This window comes from Chiloscyllium plagiosum, chromosome 38, assembly GCF_004010195.1.
Source record: "Chiloscyllium plagiosum isolate BGI_BamShark_2017 chromosome 38, ASM401019v2, whole genome shotgun sequence".
In the NCBI taxonomy this organism is placed as follows: Eukaryota; Metazoa; Chordata; class Chondrichthyes; order Orectolobiformes; family Hemiscylliidae; genus Chiloscyllium; species Chiloscyllium plagiosum.
This window is the reverse complement of record NC_057747.1, coordinates 13,387,575-13,406,604: the sequence shown is the minus strand read 5'-3', so window position 1 is coordinate 13,406,604 and position 19,030 is coordinate 13,387,575. Positions and strand designations below refer to the sequence as shown.

Here is a 19,030-nt window from a genome sequence, read left to right as displayed (position 1 = left end):
TGGTCCTCAACTTTCTCAGGCAGGGAAACAACTTCTCACTTACCTTTTCAATAAACAGATAAGCTTCAATAAGGCATTCCCTCATTCTACTAAATTCCAATGATTCCAAGTCCAACCTAGTCAAAGCTTTCTCGTGAGAAAATCCCTCCATCTCTGGAAATCAACCTCGTGCACCTTCTTGGGACTGCCTCCAATGCCAATATAATCTTTCCTTGGAGAAGGGAATTGAAACTGTCCACAATATCCCAGCTGTTTCTAGTACAGTTTGAGCCAGACCTCCCAATTTTTATACCATGAAGACCATCATTCCAACTGCCATCCTTCTTAGCTTCTAAGTTTGGATGCTAGGTTTGTGTAATACATGCAGGAGCACGGCAAATCCCTTTGTGCTGTAGCTCTCTGCAGTCTTTCTCTATTTAATATTCAGCTCCTCTATTTTTCCTGCCAACATCCATAAATCTTCCATTTCCCATTCTATTCCATCTGCCTCATTTTTGCCTATTTATCTCTACCTGTCAATATTCCTCCCCCCTCAGTCAGTCTCACCATTTGCCTTCCCATCTATTTTGGGTCACCTGCAAACTTAACCTGCTTCATCTAAGTGATTAATAAACAATTGCAGTTCCACCACTGATCCTCATGGTGCTCTATTGTCTAGGTAGCCTTCCTGAAAATGCCCCCAGTCCCAACTCGGTTTTCTAATGCTTAGCCAATCCTCCGGGGTGGCACGGTGGCTCAGTGGTCAGCACCGCTACTTCACAGCACTCGGTACCAGAGTTTGATTGCAGCATTGGGTGACTATCTGTGTGGAGTTTGCACATTTTCCCAGTGTCTGTATGGGTTTCCTCTGGTTTCCTCCCACAGTCTAAAGATGTGCAGATTAAAGTGAATTGGCCATGCTAAATTGCCCATAGTTTTCAGGGATGTTTTAGCTGGGTTTTGGTGGGTACTCTTCGGAGGGTCGGTGTGGACCTGTTGGGCTGAAAGACCTGTTTACACACCGTCGGGATTCTATCCATAGAAATATAATACCCTCAGACCATGAACTCTTCCCAAGCAAGTGTGTGTGCGTGTGGTAGTTTATCAAATATCTTTTTAAAATCCAAACATATTACATCTACTGGCTTCCCCTTATGTATCCTGTTTGTTACATCAAAGAAAATTTGAATAAATTTGTGAGGCATAACTTCCCCTTTCATTCAGCCATGCAGACTTTGCTTGGTTTTATTATCTACTTTTAAATCCTCCAATATTGCCTCCTTTACAACAGGCTCGAACATTTTCCCAATTATAAGTGCAACGTATTGCTCAAGGGCCTTCACATTTCCTCAGCTAGTTTTGGTTGTCTAATGTTGTGCTTTCAAAAGTGGACCTCAGGGCCAAATGGTTGGGGTGGTGAGCCAGTAATGACTGCCGTAGTGTTCGGCCCAAGTACCAACGTGCTCTTGATCTAACAGGCCCTTTCTCTCTCTGTTTTCACCGAGAGGCAATATGAGCTGAAAATGGGGTCACAGTGGAGAAACCATTAGGGAGGTGCTGGTGGTTTCAGGACGAGTTTCCAGACCTTTTTCTTCCTAAATTGATTCTGTATTTAAAATCAATTTTTTTAACGGCCTCTGTCAGGTAATTAATTTACTGCTGGTGGGTCAAGAGCCTTAGGCAACATGACACTTAAGCAGCATCACAATAGTTTAGGTAGAGGGGATGGACCAGTTGGACTTTTTCCAATATTCAGGGGATGAGAGTAACATTGGCTAGGGTAGCATTTAGTGCCCATCCCCAACTGTCCTGGAGAAGATGGTGGTAAGCTGCCTTTACGAACCACGACAGTGCATGACAGTACACCCACATGCCGCTAAGGAGGAAATTCCAGGATTTTGACTGTGGCACTGCAGGAACAGCAATAAATTTCCAAGTCAGGATGGTGAGTGACGTGGAGGGGAACTTGTAGGTGGTAGTAGTCCCATGTATCTGCTGCCCTTGTCCTTCCAGACAGCAATGGTTGAGAGTTTAGATAGTGCTGTCTAAGGAATGCTGGTGAGGTGCTGTCCTGTCAGTCATTTTCACATGTCCGTCCGTATAAAAACCAAAGGTCACTGTATACTCAAAATGAGTGAAATGACAGAATTGACACATATGGGAATAAAACCCAATTTTATCTCTGGGCCGAGGAAGAAGGGTTGAAGGATATACTGATTTTGTACTGCTGTTCATAGAGGCTTAAACAACAAGGAACTGAATGGGTTGATCTGAAAATTCTTAATACCCTGCAGGGTTATATAATTTTCAGTTTAAATATTAACATCTGGATCGGTAGTTGTTGGGTAACAGTTTCTGAATATTTCTAATCATAAATAGAAATTTCTAACTCTCCTCGCTGCTGGAGAGGCCAATAAATCTGTTAAAAAGAAATTACATTGCAACTTTATTGCTATCAGCCTCACTACTTCAGACATTTTAATGTATATCTGGTGAGAGATTAACAAACCAGGATATGTTTCTGATACCTTGGCCTTTACTAGCTCACTCAGAGAAGAGGCTTTGTATGACCACTAATTCCCCAAAAATCTTAGACTAAACAAAATGCTTGCAATAGTGAGTGGCACTGTGACATCCAATTCAAATATTCAAGTGATTGACATCATGTGGGATCTTTTAACGTCACAGCATCAAGTGCAATTATCGGTTTATTACCTTCTTGGAGATTGGAGTCAGGTTTAAGAGATGAACGAGGTCATAATTCGCTAATGATAGAATTTACAAAAATGGTGGAAAGATTCAGGAAGGGAGGTTATATAGTTAAGGTACCCTCTGCCAATCAGGGAAACAGAGGTCAAGTCAGTGCGTTCTAAGCTCTAATTCCGTCATCAGTGAAGTGGTCACATGATAATCCATTCTCTGGGACAGCAGTTTATGAAATGAGGAGAGTAGATTAAGTCACTAACAGTTCACTGGTAACTCCCCAGAGAACCAGGAAGCTAGTAAAGTGCTACTGAGCTTTTACAACTGTTCTTGCACTAATCATCTTTACAGAGTAGCATAAGCACTCCATAGTTGTTGGGAACCCCAAATAAATACATCCACATGCATGTCCTGTGCACACAGGTGAGGAGCACGAGATGTTGGACTTAGAATCATACAGCATGAAAATACAATTGACCCTTCAGTCTAACTGGTCCACACTGACAATTTCCCAAACTAAACTAGTCCCACTTGCCAGTGTTTGGTCCATATCCCTCCAAACCTTTCCTAGTCATGTACTTATCCAAATGTCTTTTAAAATATTGTAACTGTACCTGCATCCACCACTTCATCTGGCTGTTCTTCCCACACACAAACCACTGTGCAAAACCACTGTTCTTATTAAATCTTTCTTTTAGCTTAAAAATATGCCCCCAAGTCTTGAAATCCCCCACCCTCACCCTAAGGAAAAACCTTTGCTAATCACCTTATCCATCCCACTCTTGATTTTATAAAATTTCCTTAAGCTCATCCCTCAACTTCCTATGCTCCAGTGAAAAAAGTCTCAGCCATTTTATCAACTCAAACTTGTAGCTGAGCAACCAGAGCTGTACTCCAGAAGAGGCCTGAGCAACATCCTATACAACTTCAATATGACATTCCAACTCCCACAATCAAAGGTCTGAGCAATGAAGGCAAGCATGCTAAATGCCTTTTTAACCACTTGTGATGCGAATTTCAAAGAATTATGTGCCTGAACCCCCAGGTCACTGTTCTTCAACACTACCCAGGACCCTATCATTAATTGCATAAGCTCTGCGCTTGTTTATTTTACCAAAGTACAATACCCCCCATTTATCAGAATTAAACTCCATTGGTCACTCCTCAGCCCATTGATCCAATTGACCAAGATCTCTTTGTAATCTTAGATAACTTTCTTCACTGTCCACTATACCAATGTCACCGTCATCTGCAAACTTACTAACCAAAACTCCTATATTCTCATGCAAATAGTTTATATAAGTGATGAACAACAGCAGACCCAGCACTGATACCTGCAGAGCACCACAGGTCACAGGATACCTTATCAATGCCTTCTCAAAGTTAAACCCCTCTCGCAACCATCTTTCCTCCTCTGTCACCATGACAATGGGAGTATCGACCTTACCATCAAGTACAGATGTAAAGTATTCATTTAACACCTCAGCCATGCCTCTTGCTAGTCTTTTTTGTCATAATCCCTCTTTGCATCTCTTATTTTCTTTCACAACTCCCTTCTGTACAAGTAATATTCAGAATCTCTATTCTCCCTGCCAAAGTGCATAGCCTTACATTTTCCCACATTATATTCCAAATGCCAAGTTTTTGCCCACTCACTTTACCGCTCTATATCCCCCTGCAGAATCTTTGAGTCATCCTCACTAATTGCCTTCCCACCTACTTTGTGTCACCTGCATACTTTGTGAAAGTGCAGTCATGTCCCTCATCCAAGTCATTAATAAACTTCATCCAAGCTTATATACTACCTCCAACATGAGGGGCTTGTTTCTCATTACACAGGCAGAGTGTGGTACCTTATCAAACATATTACAACTACTTTATCCTGCCTGTAGCCTCCTCAAAGAGTCCTACAAATTTATCAGGCAATATTTTCTCTTTAATAAGTCATGTCAACTATGCTTGATTTTATTACACATTCCTAAATGCTCTGTTAATTCCACACAATCATTTTCCCAATGATAGATGTTAAGCCAGCTGGTTTTGCAGCAACATGCACTTTATCTCCCTCCCTTTTGGAGAGGTGAAGACACTGGGAAGAGAGTTGCCCTAGGTATCCTCAAAACAGACTCCAGACTCCATGAAGGCTCATGGCATCACATCAAATCAGACTTGGGAACTGGATGCCCATCTCAATGCCCACACTCAGTCACTGATCTCCCAGGGTCAATCATTGAAAGCTAAAAGATTTAATAGAAGCATTTCATAGGGGTTCTGTGAAAGATGTGAAGCACCAGACTATTAGTCAGTTTTTTTTGATGAAAGGCTCCAGGAGGTTTACATTATAAAAGAGAAATGTTTGACATTCTTCACAATCACAGAATGATCTTATCGAATGGCTTGATGAGTGCCTACTCCTGTTCTATATGTTTGTATGTCACAAAACACTTTGCAATCAATAAAATGGCAACCAATTTACATACAGCAAGCTTCCATGAGCACAGTGTGATAAATGACTAGATTATCTATTTTGCTAAAAACACATTAATTCTGGGATAGATAGGAATCAGGGAAGAACGTCCCTGTTTTAGAGTCAGAGATGTAAAGCACAAACAGACCCTACAGTCAACTCGTCCATGCCGACCAGATATCCTAAACTAATCTAATCTATTCCCCAGCACTTGGCCTATATCCCTCGAAACCCTTCCTATTCATATACCCATCCAGATGCCTTTTAAATGTTGTAGTTGTACCTTTGTGATATTATATCATGGAGTCTTTGAAGTCAAGTGTCCATTGAATAATTGCTGATATTTTGAGTAAAGGATCAGTAATGGTCTGCAGTTATTCATATTAAGGCTATGTGATAACTAGTCAAAAAGTATGGTGCTGGAATAGCACAGCCAGTCAGGTATCAACCAAGGAACAGGAGAGTCATTAGGAACGTGGAGGTGGCCCAAGGGGACTTAGAGATAAATGGGGGGCATACGCAGTGGGACAAGGTAGCTAGAATATAATAGGTGGATGAAGGTGGGGAGCTGATGGTGATAGGTCAGAGCGGAAGGTGCAGTGGATTGGTGGGAAGGAAGATAATTTACAAAAGGATTAACAAATCAGCCATAATCTATTGAACGGTGGAGCAGGCAGAGGGGCCAAATGAGGAGAAAAAAAATGAGGACTGCAGATGCTGGAGATCAGAGTTGAAAGAATGTGGTGCTGGAAAAGCATAGCCCAGACAGCATCCTACGAGGAGGAGAATTGACGTTTTGGGCATAAACCCTTCATCAGGAATCCTGCTCGAACAGCAGTGCTTTCCTAGCACCACCCTCTTTGACTCTGAGGTGCCAAATGAACTTACTCCTTTTCCTCTCTTTTATAGTAGTCATTAACACTGTTGCATGGTTACCTTTTCTGTTCATTGAAGTTACTACAAAATCTGAATAAAGGTTACTTTTTGCATCTGCTGTACAGCCGTAGTCCCACACACCAAAATAACAATATTCTGTTAAAGGAATTAGGAGGATTGGAAGCTGTTGCAATGTTTAAGCAGAATTTTGGAAAATAGTACAGTTTTAAACCAAATCAAAAACCAATCAGCTGGAAGCTGCTTCTATAGAACACAGGCGTCACCTAGAGGTACTAAGGGAGCAAGCTCACATCCACCTGATCAAACTCCATGTATTAACAAATGAAGCAAAATTGAAAAAGGAAGGTTTATCCCCCCAGTTCCTGTACGCTGATTGTTAAGTTGATTACATCCTATAGAAAGCTCCTAGTCACAAACATGGCTGTTACCTAACTGCATCATTGACAGATTTTAACTTGCACACTCTTAAATAATTTTCTGTTCAAGGACATGGCCAATTGTGTGTGCAGATGGCACATTGGGCATGGGTCTGGCATCTCCCATGCTAGCTGTAGGAATGTAACTATTTACATGGAATCTCACACAAGGAGTCATGAAATAGGCATAGCACAGGAAATGGCCATTCAGCCCGGCTTATCTGTGTCAGTTCTCTGTAAGAGCAATTCACAATCTCATTCCCCCTCCTTTTCACCACAGCTCAGAAAACTGTTCCCCAGCAGACAATTCTCTCTTGAAAACCCTGTCTCCACCACATTCCCAGCTGTGTGTTCTGTATCACAGCAGCTACTTGCTGCCCAAGCAGGCCAGTTTGAGGTTTAATCAGATTAGACATGATCTTGCGAACGGTCAAGAGGCTGAATGGACTACTATTCCTAATTTGTACATTCACTTGGTGATGCACTGATAGATCACTCCATCTTGAGTGAGCTGAGCTGGATCATAATGTGAAAAGAACATTCAGGCCTGTGTGATCCATCTATGTACACAACCCTGGTGACGGGACCTCTCAAATAGTCATTTCAAAGTTTAGCTATAACTCTCACAATGTCAAACAATTAAAGCTTGCAAGTGATTTTCCTATGTATCTGCTGCCCTTGGCCTCTTAGATGGAAGTGGTAATGGGTTCGGAAGTTGCTGTTGGCGGAAAGTTGGTGAATTTCTGCAGTGCATTTTGTAGATGGTACACACTGCTGCGCCTGAGCATCGGTGGTGGAGGGACAGGATGCTTGTGAGCGTGGTGTTAATTAATTAGGCTGCTGTCTCCGAGATAGTGTTGAGATTCTCGATTGTTGTTGGAGTTGCACCCATCCAGACAAGGGCTGGGATTCCATCAGGGAGAAAGTGAGGTGGCGGAAAGTTGGTGAATTTCTGCAGTGCATCTTGTAGATTGTACACACTGCTGCGCCTGAGCATCGGTGGTGGAGGGACAGGATGCTTGTGAGCGTGGTGTTAATTAAGTAGGCTGCTGTCTCCGAGATAGTGTTGATTGTTGTTGGAGTTGCACCTGCACCCATCCAGACAAGGGCTGGGATTCCATCACACTCTTGACTTGTACTTTGCAGCTGGTTTTCAAGAGTCAGGGGGTGAGTTACTCACTTCAGGACTTCTAGTCTCTGACCTGCTCTTTCCTGTAGCCACAGTATTAATATGGCTAGTGCAGTTCAGTTTCTGGTCAATGGCAACCTCCCAGGATGTTAATAACTCATCTTGGAAACAGCTCAAAAGGGATTGCTCCTGTCCATCTGAGGGGGCAGACATGACTATGGTTTAGCACCTTGTCTACAAATTAGCACCACAGCGTATGTAACACCCCCACAATATGACCTACAGCGACGTTCTGAATGATACGCTCAGAGGACCTTTGGATTCAGAGACAAGAGTCCTTGCAACTAAGCTCCAGCTGATGTAAGGGCCAGATGAAAATTATTTTGCATTAAAATAATGCTGATGGGTCTTTAAAGTCCTACTGGCTCCCCTCATCACTGTGTGAACAAATAATATGGTGCTGCTTTACTTACCTAGTGTTTCAGTTGCTGGTTTAATCCGAAGGTCAATTTTATGCTCCACTCCAGCCTGCAATAAACCAGAATGGAGATTTAATTTTTTTAAACAGCACAAAGCCCCAACACGAATGAATCATTTAAATGTCAAGATTGGATTTACTCAGCGGTGTGGAGAGTTATCCAGAAATGGCAGAAGGCTTCGGGGACCTGGGTTCAAAGCCCTCCACAGCAGAGGGTGAAATTTGAATTCAGTAAAAACAAAATCGGTAATTAAGAGTCTAATGATGGCATTGTATCCATTGTTGATGGTCATTTGAAAAAGAAGATCTGGTCCACTTCTTTTAGGAAGGAAACTGCCACCCGCCCTACAGGTGATTCCAGACGCATGGCAATGTGGTTGAATTTTAACTGTCCTCTGAAATAGCTGAGAACATTGCTCCATTGTTTCCAAGGACAGTTACGGTTTGGCAACAACTGACCCCATCAGTTGAGTGAATAAAAACAAAAGGAACCATGTGCAAAAAGAACTGTCTGCACTAGGTCCAAGCTAAACCAATCCCACTCAGTGAACAGCCAGTGTCTCTATTCATTACAGGCCTCCCAGCAGTACAGAGTGCAATAGGCTAACATCAACAGCACTAGCTTGTAGCTATCCACAATACTGATGATTCAATGGAAGCAAGCAACCTTTTAAACCCACTTTGCACTGGACAACAACAACAGGCAAAAAGGAGATTCACTTTCATTAGACACCAAGTACAATGGGACTTGGACATATTTATTCACATGAGGCCTGGGCACAGGATTAGCTTAGCTGTTCTAGACAATTGTACCTGGATTTTCCTTTGGTTAAAAAAAAGGAGGATTCTGGGTAATTCAAGATGGAGGATGGGAAAAATTTCTAGTTCTAACAGACTGCTCCTTTTTTGTGAGGTATTTTAGGCATTGGAGGGGATTTCCTCGAATTTCAGGAGCAGAAATTACTGTTTTATATGGTGTTGCATTGTTTTGGAACTTTGGAGGAAAAAAAATGTTAGAACAACAGCACTTTTAGAAGGGAGAGGGATGACAAAGGCACGACATGAGTCAAGATTAGTGTGGTACTGAAAATGTGCAGCAGGTCAGCCAGCATCCGAAGATGGTCAGTGCAAGAGAGAGCAAGAGCAAGAGCATTGAAACTTTACAGTTACTCCCTTTGCTGTTTGATTTCATGGATCGCTGGACATCGGAGTGCATCTAGGAAAATTAACAAACAGTGAAATTCACAACTGATCTTAGAGGAACCTGTTTGGGAGAGGTCACAGCACAGAAACAGATAAGTGAATAGCTTTAAGTGTGACCTTACAGTAAGTCTGCATTAGTGTGTACAGTGGGTTCTTTCTTGATTATATGTTTTATTGAGATATGTCGCTTGATTAAACTTAAAATAGTTAGCCTGGAGCAGTGATTTGTAGAGGAATAAGACACTGCTACTTTCTGGGTCTGTAGATTGAAAGAAGCTAAAATTGCCTTTAGTAGAGTGATATGCTCTTTTTGTCAGATGTGGGAGTTCAGGGAGCGTTTACAAGTTTCTGAGGATTATATCTGCAATAAATGCTGTTGGTTGCGAATCCTATCATATCGAATGGATCGATTGGAGAAACAGTTAGAGGCAATGAGGAATTTACAAGATCAAAGAGGGTGAGATGGATGGCAGTTATAGGAAGGGAGAAAAGTTGCAGATACAGTCAGGTAGATAGGTTAACTCCAGGAAAGGTTAGACAGTTAGGCAGGTAGTGCAGGAATCTTCTGTGTCTATCCCCATTTCAAATAAGTATACTGTTTTGGAAAATGAAGGGTGTGATGGATTCCCGGGGGAATGTTGCATGAACAGCCAAATTTCTGGTATCGAGACTGGCTCTAATGCAACAAAAGTTACGTCGGGTTCCAAGAGATCAATTGTGTTAGGGGACTCTCTAGTCCCAGGCACAAACAGATGTTTCTGTTGTCAGCAGCAAAAAATCAGAACAGTGTGTTGCCTCCCTGGTGCCAGGATCAAGGATATCTCAGAGAGAGTGCAGAATGTTCTCAAGGGGAGAGGGCCAAGCAGGAGGTCATTGTACACATTGGAACCAATAACATAGGAAGGAAAAAGGATGAGGTTCTGAAGGGAGAACATACAATGTCAGGCAGGAACTTAAAAAGGAGGTCCTCAAGTGTAGTAATATCTGGATTATTCCCGATGCTGCGAGCGAGGGCAGGAATAGAAGGATAGAGGAGATGAATGCATGAGCTAGTGTATGGGAAAAGGATTCACATTTTTGGATCACTGGAATCTCTTCCTGTACAAGGAGGATAGATTACACCTGAATTGGAAGGGGACTGGCAGGGAGATTTGCTAGAGCTGCTCAGGGGGAGGGGGGGAAATTGGGACCCAGGGAGATAGTGAGGAAAAACATCAACCTGAGACTGGTACAGTGGAGAACAGAAGTGAGTCAAACAGTCAGGGTAGGCAGAGACAAAGCAGAGAACAAGGTAGGACTGATAAATTAAACTGCATTTATTTCAATGCAAGAGGCCTAACAGGGAATGCAGATGAACTCAAGGCCTGCTTAGGAACATGGAACTGAGATAATCACAGCAATTACAGAAACATGGCTCAGGGATGGACAGGACTGGCAGCTTCATGTTCCAGGATACAACTGCTACAGGAAGGACAAAGGGAGGCAAGAAAGGAGGGGAGTGGCATTTTTGATAAGGGATAGCATTATAACTGTACTGAGGGAGGATATTCTTGGAAATACTTCCACGGAAGTTATTTGGGTGGAACTGAGAAATAAGAAAGGGATGATCACCTTATTGGGATTGTATTACAGACCCCCTCATAATCAGAGGGAAATTGAGAAACAAATTTGTAAGGAGATTTCAGTTAGCTGTAAGAATAATAAGGTCATTATGGTCAGGGATTTTAACTTTCCAAACATAGACTGGGACTGCCATAGTATTAAGGATTTAGATGGAGAGGAATTTGTTAAATGAGTACAAGAAAATTTTCCAATTCAGTATGTGAATGTATCTATTAGAGAAGGTGCAAAGCTTGAAACTTTCTTCAGAAATGAGGCACGGCAGGTGACTGAGGTGTCAGTGAGGGAGTACTTTGGGGTCAGCGACCATAATTCTATTAGTTTTTCGAGTGAATCCTTAGAAGAGTATAAAGGCAGTAGGAGTATACTTAAGAGGGAAATCAGGAGGGCAAATAGGGGACATGAGATAGTTTTTTCAAATAGGGTTAAGGAGAATCCAAAGGAATTTTACAAAGACATTAAGGTCAAAGAGTAGTTAGGGAGAGAATAGGACCCCTCAAAGATCAGCAAGGCAGCCGACGTGTGAAACCACAGGAGATGGGGAGTATTTTGTATCAGTGTTTACTGGGGGAAAGGACATGGAAGATATAGAATGTGGGGGAATAGATGGTCACATCTTGGAAAATGCCCATATTACAGAGGAAGAGGTGCTGGATGTCTTGAAATGCATAAAAGTAGATACATCCCCACGACCTGATCAGGTGTACCCTAGAACTCTGTGGGAAGCCAGAGAAGTGATTGCTGGGCCCCTTGCCAAGATATTTGTATCATCAATAGTCACAGGTGAGGTGCCAGAAGACTGGAGGTTGGCTAATGTGGTGCCGCTGTTTAAGAAAGGTGGTAAGGACAAGACAGGGAACTATAGACCAGTGAGCCTGACGTCAGCGGTGGGCAAGTTGTTGGAGGGAATCCTGAGGGACAGGTCGTACATGTATTTTGAAAGGCAAGGACTGACTAAGGATGGCCAACATGGCTTTGTGCATGGGAAATCATGTCTCACAGACTTAATTTTTTTGAAGAAGTAACAAAGAGGATTGATGATGGCAGAGCCATGGACGTGATCTATATGGATTTCAATAAGGTGATCGACAAGGTTCCCCATGGGAGACTGACTAGCAAGGTTAGATCTCACGGAATACAGGGAGGACTAGCCATTTGGATACAGAACTTGCTCTAAAAGGTGGTGATGGAGGGTTGTTTTTTCAGTCTGGAGGTCTGTGACCAGTGGAGTGCCACAAGGATCAGTGCTGGGTCCACTGCTTTTCATTTATATAAATGATTTGGATGTGAACATAAGAGGTATAGTTAGTAAGTTTGCAGATGACAGTAAAATTGGAAGTGCAGTGTACAGCAAAGGAAGTTACCTCAGATTACAACAGGATATTGATCAGATGGGCCAATGGGTTGAGACGTGGCAGATGGAGCTTAATTTAGATAAAGGTGAGGTGCTGCATTTTGGGAAAGCAAATCTTAGCAGGACTTGTACACTAGGGAGTGCTGCTGAACAAAGAGACCTTGGAGCGCAGTGAAGGCAGCGATTGGTATGCTTTCCTTTATTGGTCAAAGTATTGAGTACAGGAGTTGGGAGGTCACATTGTGGCTGTACAGGACATTGGTTAGGCCACTATTGGAATATCGCATACAATTCAGGTTTCTTTCCTTTTGGAAGGATGTTGCGAAACTTGAAAGGCTTCAGAAAAGATTTACAAGGGTGTTGCTAGGGTTGGAGGGTTTGAGCATAGGGAGAGGTTGAATCAGCTGGGGCTGTTTTCCCTGGAGTGTTGGAGGTTGAGGGGTGACCTTTTAGAGGTTTATACAATCATGAGGGGCATAGATAGAGTAAATCCAGGTCTTTTCCCTGGGGTGAGGAAGTCCAGAACTAGAGAGAGTAGAGGTTTAGGGTGAGAGGGGAAAGACATGAGAGAGACCTACAGGGCAACTTTTTCACGCAGAGGTATGTATGGAATGAACTGCCAGAGGAAGTGGTGGAGGCTGGTACAATTACAGCATTTAAAAGGCATCTGGATGGGTATATGAATAGGAAGGGTTTGCAGGGATAGGAGCTGGGTGCTGGTGGGTGGGACTAGATTTGGCTTGGGATATCTGGTCGACATGAATGAGTTCGATCGAAGGGTCTGTTTACGTGCTGTACATCTCTATGACTTTCGTGAGTTCCAGGCTTAAGAAACTTGGATGCCTCACCATGACGCACTGTGCTCCTCAGTGTTTCCAATGATAGGGAGTACAGTGACTTAAATACAAACTAGTACAATCATAGGCATCAGGCCAGGCTTTTCTTCAGCAGACTGGATCAGCTCCAGTTGTACCAAAATGAAGTCATGGGCTGACACACTGGGTGTGCGCTGATCAGTTCACAGGAGCTGCGCAGTGTCCTTTGGCCCCAGTCAGTACACGAAAACTAAACTCACATTCCTCATCTGGCGAGGTTAAACAAGCGCCATCCTTTATCTGTTCCAGAGGCACAGTAGCTGGCACTGTGAGGCAGCAGTGCTAAGGACTCAGGTTCAATTCCAACCTCAGGCGACTGTCTGTGCGCAGTTTGCATGCTCTCCCAGTATCTACATGGGTCCCCTCCGGGTGCTCCGGTTTCCTCCCAGAGTCCAAAGATGTGCAGGCCAGGTGAATTGGCATGCTAAATTGCCCATAGTGTTCAGCAATGTATAGGTTAGATGCATTAGTCAGGGGTAAATATAATGGGTCTGGGTGGGTTACTCTTCGGAGGGTTGGTGTGGACTTGTTGGGCCAAAGAGCTCGTTTCCACATTGTAGGGATTCTAAAATTCTGTATTCGCACGCAATCTGCTCAGGGATACCACTCCCAGTGTTGGAATGCCCAGAGGCTGTCAAAGCCTTCAGAAGGAGGCACAGTACAACTAAGGCAAACATGTATCGTAGAATCCCTACAGCATGAATGCAGGCCATTCGGCCCATCGGGTCCACACTGACCCTCCGAAGATGAGGAAACTGGTGAAATCCACTTTGATTCAGTGTGGTGAAGGAAACCGGTGCACCCGGAGGAAAACTACGCTGACACAGGGAAAACATGAAAACTCCACACAGAGTTGCTCAAGGCTGGAATCGAACCTGGGTCTCTGATGCTGCGAGGCAGCAATGCCACCCTCAACACCTTAGATGAATGTAGGTGAGTTAACTCCTGCTATCATAAGTTTTTTTTAAAATGTGTCTATGCTAGCATATTCCTTCCAAGAGCACCCCAATGTACCTTCACATCCTCCGAACACTCGCCCTGCCAACTCAACTTCAGTTTATGAACTCCAGTCTACGTTCCACCTCTAACTCACGAACCGTGATCCAGACCACATCATCCAAAGCCTCAATCTGACCAATATCCACCCCACCCTGCCCCATCCCCTCACACCCAATCAGCTCAAAACTAAATTTCTGGTCATAATCTTTAATCAAAGAAACACAGCAAGTCACCAGAAAGATTGAGAACAGGCCAAGAGAAAGGAAGAGAGACAGGCCCTTCCTTCATTTTCAATTAATTTTATTTCTCAATTAAGTTTTTTTTTAAGTAGATGATGTCCAGAATGAAATTGGAGTATTTGAAAAATGATCAAGCACTGTTTAGAAATAATCTTGTTTCAATCTCTGACTGTATTGGCCATTACAAATCTCTCCAGACAAGGTAATGCTGTAAAAGCTGATCAACAACAATGTGAAATTCAACAAAACGCGTGACTGAACGTTAAGCTTTTGAAAGCTCTCATTTCATTAACACACGGCAGGTCAGAGAAAGAATAAATCAGAATCAACCTCAAAACATGGGCCTCTCTTCCAAAAATGTAGGAACTGAAGTAATCTGAAACAACGTGACTACATCAATACACCAAATCAATTCACACCGTCCGCTCTCACTCCTTAGAAAGGTGGGTTTACTGATAAATCAGAATACATGCTTTGTGGAACACGTCAATACTTTCTGTCCCCTCCCCCTGCACAGAGTGCAGTGAAAGCAGTTGTTCTTGCCCAGAGTCTGGTCTGAACTCAATGTAAGCCAGAAATGTCAGCAGCTCAGCTACTGCAGGGCCAGCAGATGTGGGCAATGGCAGGCAACGTTCTGCAGAAAGTCAACAGCTCCTCTCAGGAGCCATCATTGCTTCACCTCACAGCATAAGCGACCTAGGTAAAGCACATTCCCAGTACTAGAGGATTTCCTGCCTTTGGTTTAGGGAGGCTGAGGAATCCTTGTTGTTTGTCAGCTGGACTCAGGCCAATAGAACCAGGGAGAGTGTGTGTGTGTGGACGGACTGGATGTTGGATTAAAGGGAGCTGGAGGTCATGAGGAGAGAGAGGCCTGAGAGAGTGTGGGCAGAGATGGACACAGGAAATGGAATGCTGCAGTCTCAATATTTTACACATTTTATTCCTAGGATCACAGTAATCCACTCGTCAAAATTCATTTTAAACCATGCAATATGTGGTAGAATCATGTGAAGTATTTCTTGATGTTGAAAGCAAAACAAAAATCACATTTTCCCCACAAAGTTCCAGACATCAAGAGGAGATTCACAACAGCACAAGGCCTATTCATGGTGATCTTCACTTGTTACAACTTGATCAAACGTTGTTAGCCTCACGTTGTTTCCTATTCTACCAGAGAATCACAGAATCCCTTGTGGGGAGAAAATGGCTATTCAGCCCATCGAGTCTGCACCAACCCTCCGAACAGCATACCACCCAGCCCCCAGCCCCAGCACCTTATCCCTATAACCCCACATTTTACCATTACTAATCCACCTAGTCTGCAAAACCCAGAACACTAGGGGGCAATTTAGGACAGCCAATTCACCTAACCTATACATCTTTGGACTGTGGGAGGAAACCCGCGCAGACACAGGGAGAATGTGAAAACTTCACATAGACAGACAAGGGTGGAATTGAACCAGGGTCCGTGGTGCTGAGAGGCAGCAGTGCTAACCACTAAGCCACTATGCCATCCTTTAGATTAGATTCCCTACAGTATAGAATCAGGCCATTTGGCCCAACAAGTGCACACCGACCCTCCGAACAGTAGGGTCAAACCTGGGGCCCTGGCGCTGTGAGGCTGCAGTGCTAACCATTGAGACACTGTGCCACCCGTAATGGGCAGAAACTAGACATGGAGGATTCCTGACATGAGAGTCAGAGTGGGTATCGGGCAACACCAGCTCGCTACGTGGACACCCAACACCAACGTTTTGGGGCATGCTTCAGGCAGTGGTGGCATGCACCCCACATCCACAGACATTGGCATCTGAGAAGTGCCACCCCCTCCACACAATCATGGCACAAACTCTGATCCACCTATAGTAGACTGCTGCACTTTAATGTTGCACACCAGCAACTCTCAGCGCCCTTTATTCCAATAACCAGTCACAGTTAATATCGGACATACTCCTGTTTTACATGCATAGTATGTTTTCCTGCAAGTCTATACAAATGATTTTGAATTCAAGTTTATGATCAAGCAATTCTTTCCACCTCACTCCCTCCTTTTCCTTGTATCACTAACATCACCATCCCCCCACCCCATCAAAATTGACACCAAATGGTGACGTGGTCCCACAGAGTGATGGCTAGAGCTCAGTCAGCATGTACCCTGGCTCAGATAACTCTCCACTAATCTGACACAGGGCATTTGTATTCCACCACCACACCACCACGATGTAATCTGGGGGACAGTGTTGTATTAATCTGGTCTCACAGCAGAGCAGTGACAGCGAGGACAAGGGTCATGAGATATAGCAGATCAAGGTTAGAGACTTTCAACGAAGCAGTCAGCCAGTAGGAAGTCCGACAGCCTCCGGTTTAGGTGTTAACTGTACATCACACACTTAATTGCGCCACCCTAACCTCAGGGGAAAAAGGATCAGTGACTTTCCAGGTTTGCATTCCCAGAGCTTTCACAGTTCAACTTGCTGCAAGGTATTGTCGAGATTAAATAAACACTGGCAGGCTGGTAACTCTGTCGTTTCAAGTAGAAAGAGTGTATCTTTGTTTTGATTCATTCACGGAATGTGGGAGCCTCTGGCTAGGCCAGCATTTATTGCCCAGTGGGTGGTTAAGAGTTAACCACATTACTGTGGGTCTGGAGTCATGTGTAGGCCAGATCAGATAAGGATTGCAGTTTCCTTCCTTAAAAAAGGACATTAGTGAACCAGATGGATTCTTCCAACAATGGGTTCATTGGGTCACTGACTCTTGATTCTGGAGCCAGCCATTCCACCATCTGTCATGATGGGATTTGAACCCGGGTCCCCAGAATATTACTTGGGTCGCTGGATAAAAGGTCCAGTGATAATACCACTAGGCCACCGCCTCCCCAGTGGGTATTGTCAAAGCTCAGAGGACCTTCACCTCAGCTCTTGGCTGGCCACAGCTGACTCGGCTTCTGGGAGTGGCACCTTGCAGGTTTCTCCCGGTTCTACTGATCTTATCAACTTCCTGCATCAACAATGAAGTCCAGAACATCATTCATCACTGAATACCGAAGATAGCCAAGGCAGCTGCCTCATTGCTGGTGTTTCCTCAAGGCAGAGATACGGATCTAGTTTATCTGCTCCTGCTTTAGTCCCTCACTCTTGTTCCCACTTCCCTCAAACTCTCAAGCTAGGGTCCTGTATATCGGTGTCTCTGTCGCTCAGTGAATGGTGTCTAGGATGTGTGGCAATGACCTGGAGTGCTGTTCCTTTTTAACAAGAGTTCAGTTCTTTGCTTCATTCATACTCATGTTAGTTCTAGGAATGTGATCCCTATGTAACAATGATGATGATTATGCGTTAAAACAAAGAGTACTTCATAGAATCAGATTCATACAGCACAGAAAATCACCCCAAATATCAGTGGCTCTTTTGAAGAGCTATTCTTGTTTATATCCCTGCAATTTGCTCCTTCCTTCAACTACTTGTCTGATTTTCAGTTTGAAACCTGCTACCGAATTTATCCAGACCACTCCATCAGGCGCTGCACTGCAGATCGTAACGACATGCTACATAAAGAGGATTCCCATCTCGTCTCTGACCCTTTGGCTGTACAATGCCTTTTCAGAAAGCTAGAGATTGTGAAAGATTCTGTATCAATGCATGTGACTGATGATAACATTTTTAATTAGCGTCAGAAAGCCCCAAGATGCTTCAGAGGAGCAGTTACCAAAAATAAAACTGAGTCAGTCAAGATGATGCTAGCTCAAGTCAAAAGTTTGGTCAAAGAGGTAGGTTTTAAGAAACGTTTTAAAACGAGGAAAGAGAAACTGAGGGATTAAGTGAGAGAATTTCAGAGTTTAGGGCCTGGACAGCGGAAGGTACGGGCAGGAGTCTGTGCATAAACTTTGACGTACAGAAGGGTCTAAAACTGGAGGAGGAGAACAGGGATAAATCCAATTCATTCCCCCCTCGGGATTCCCAGCTTCAGAAAGTTATTGAACATACTGGACATCACAAAGAGCATTGTTACTAGAGACTGAATTGTTAACAGACCACTCACTGTCTCAAAGTCAAAATTGGATGTGATCATGGAGAATAATCACTTGATACTGGCATAGGTCTAACAGAAAAAGAAAACTCTGCCAGTGCACATTTTTAGCCACCAAATATAAATATGGCCAAGAAACAGAGGAGGAGCAATGCTGCAGATAAATGTTCATGGAAGGGAAAGGTCACTCTGCGACAATGGAATCTACATCACAAAAAGCTTTCCACAAGCACAGTCTCCAGTTTAAACCATACCCAGGATTTCAGGAGTCATTGCTGCTCATGGAAAATATGCAGAAATTTTTTTTTTTTCCTCATCTGCTTTCAGTAGAATACTAGTATCAGCAGCACACCTTACCCATGATGACGACTGAAGCTTGTGAGCACAATTCAGGATATTAAACCCATGATTATCAGTGATTCAGGACACTAATCCTGCACCAGTCAGTTAACATATTCAACCTCAAATTCATTACCTCCCTCCTTTCATTCTGTAGTGCTGCATCTCCCAGACCTGAAAAACCAGCTCAGGGCCACACTCTCCCAGACTTGAAAACACCAATCACCCCCTCACCTACCACCTTCCCAGCTATCTTCCCCACCCACCTCCCCGCTCCTAATTATCTCTCAGCCCCCTTCCACCTTC

At 43.6% G+C, this 19,030-nt stretch overlaps 1 protein-coding gene and 1 long non-coding RNA gene across 3 annotated transcripts in view; one reads left to right on the top strand and one right to left on the bottom strand.

Moving 5' to 3' along the window:
• LOC122541843 overlaps positions 1-19,030 on the top strand; it is a 190,746-nt gene that overhangs the window by 128,962 nt on the left and 42,754 nt on the right. The gene's annotated exons all lie outside the window — the stretch shown is intronic.
• The window catches only part of comtd1 (catechol-O-methyltransferase domain containing 1), a 39,703-nt gene that overhangs the window by 11,768 nt on the left and 8,905 nt on the right, over positions 1-19,030 (bottom strand). Inside the window, exon 5 of the mRNA XM_043678884.1 lies at positions 8,065-8,119. Within this exon, the coding sequence (XP_043534819.1) occupies positions 8,065-8,119 (55 nt within the window). The remainder of the gene's footprint in view (positions 1-8,064; positions 8,120-19,030) is intronic.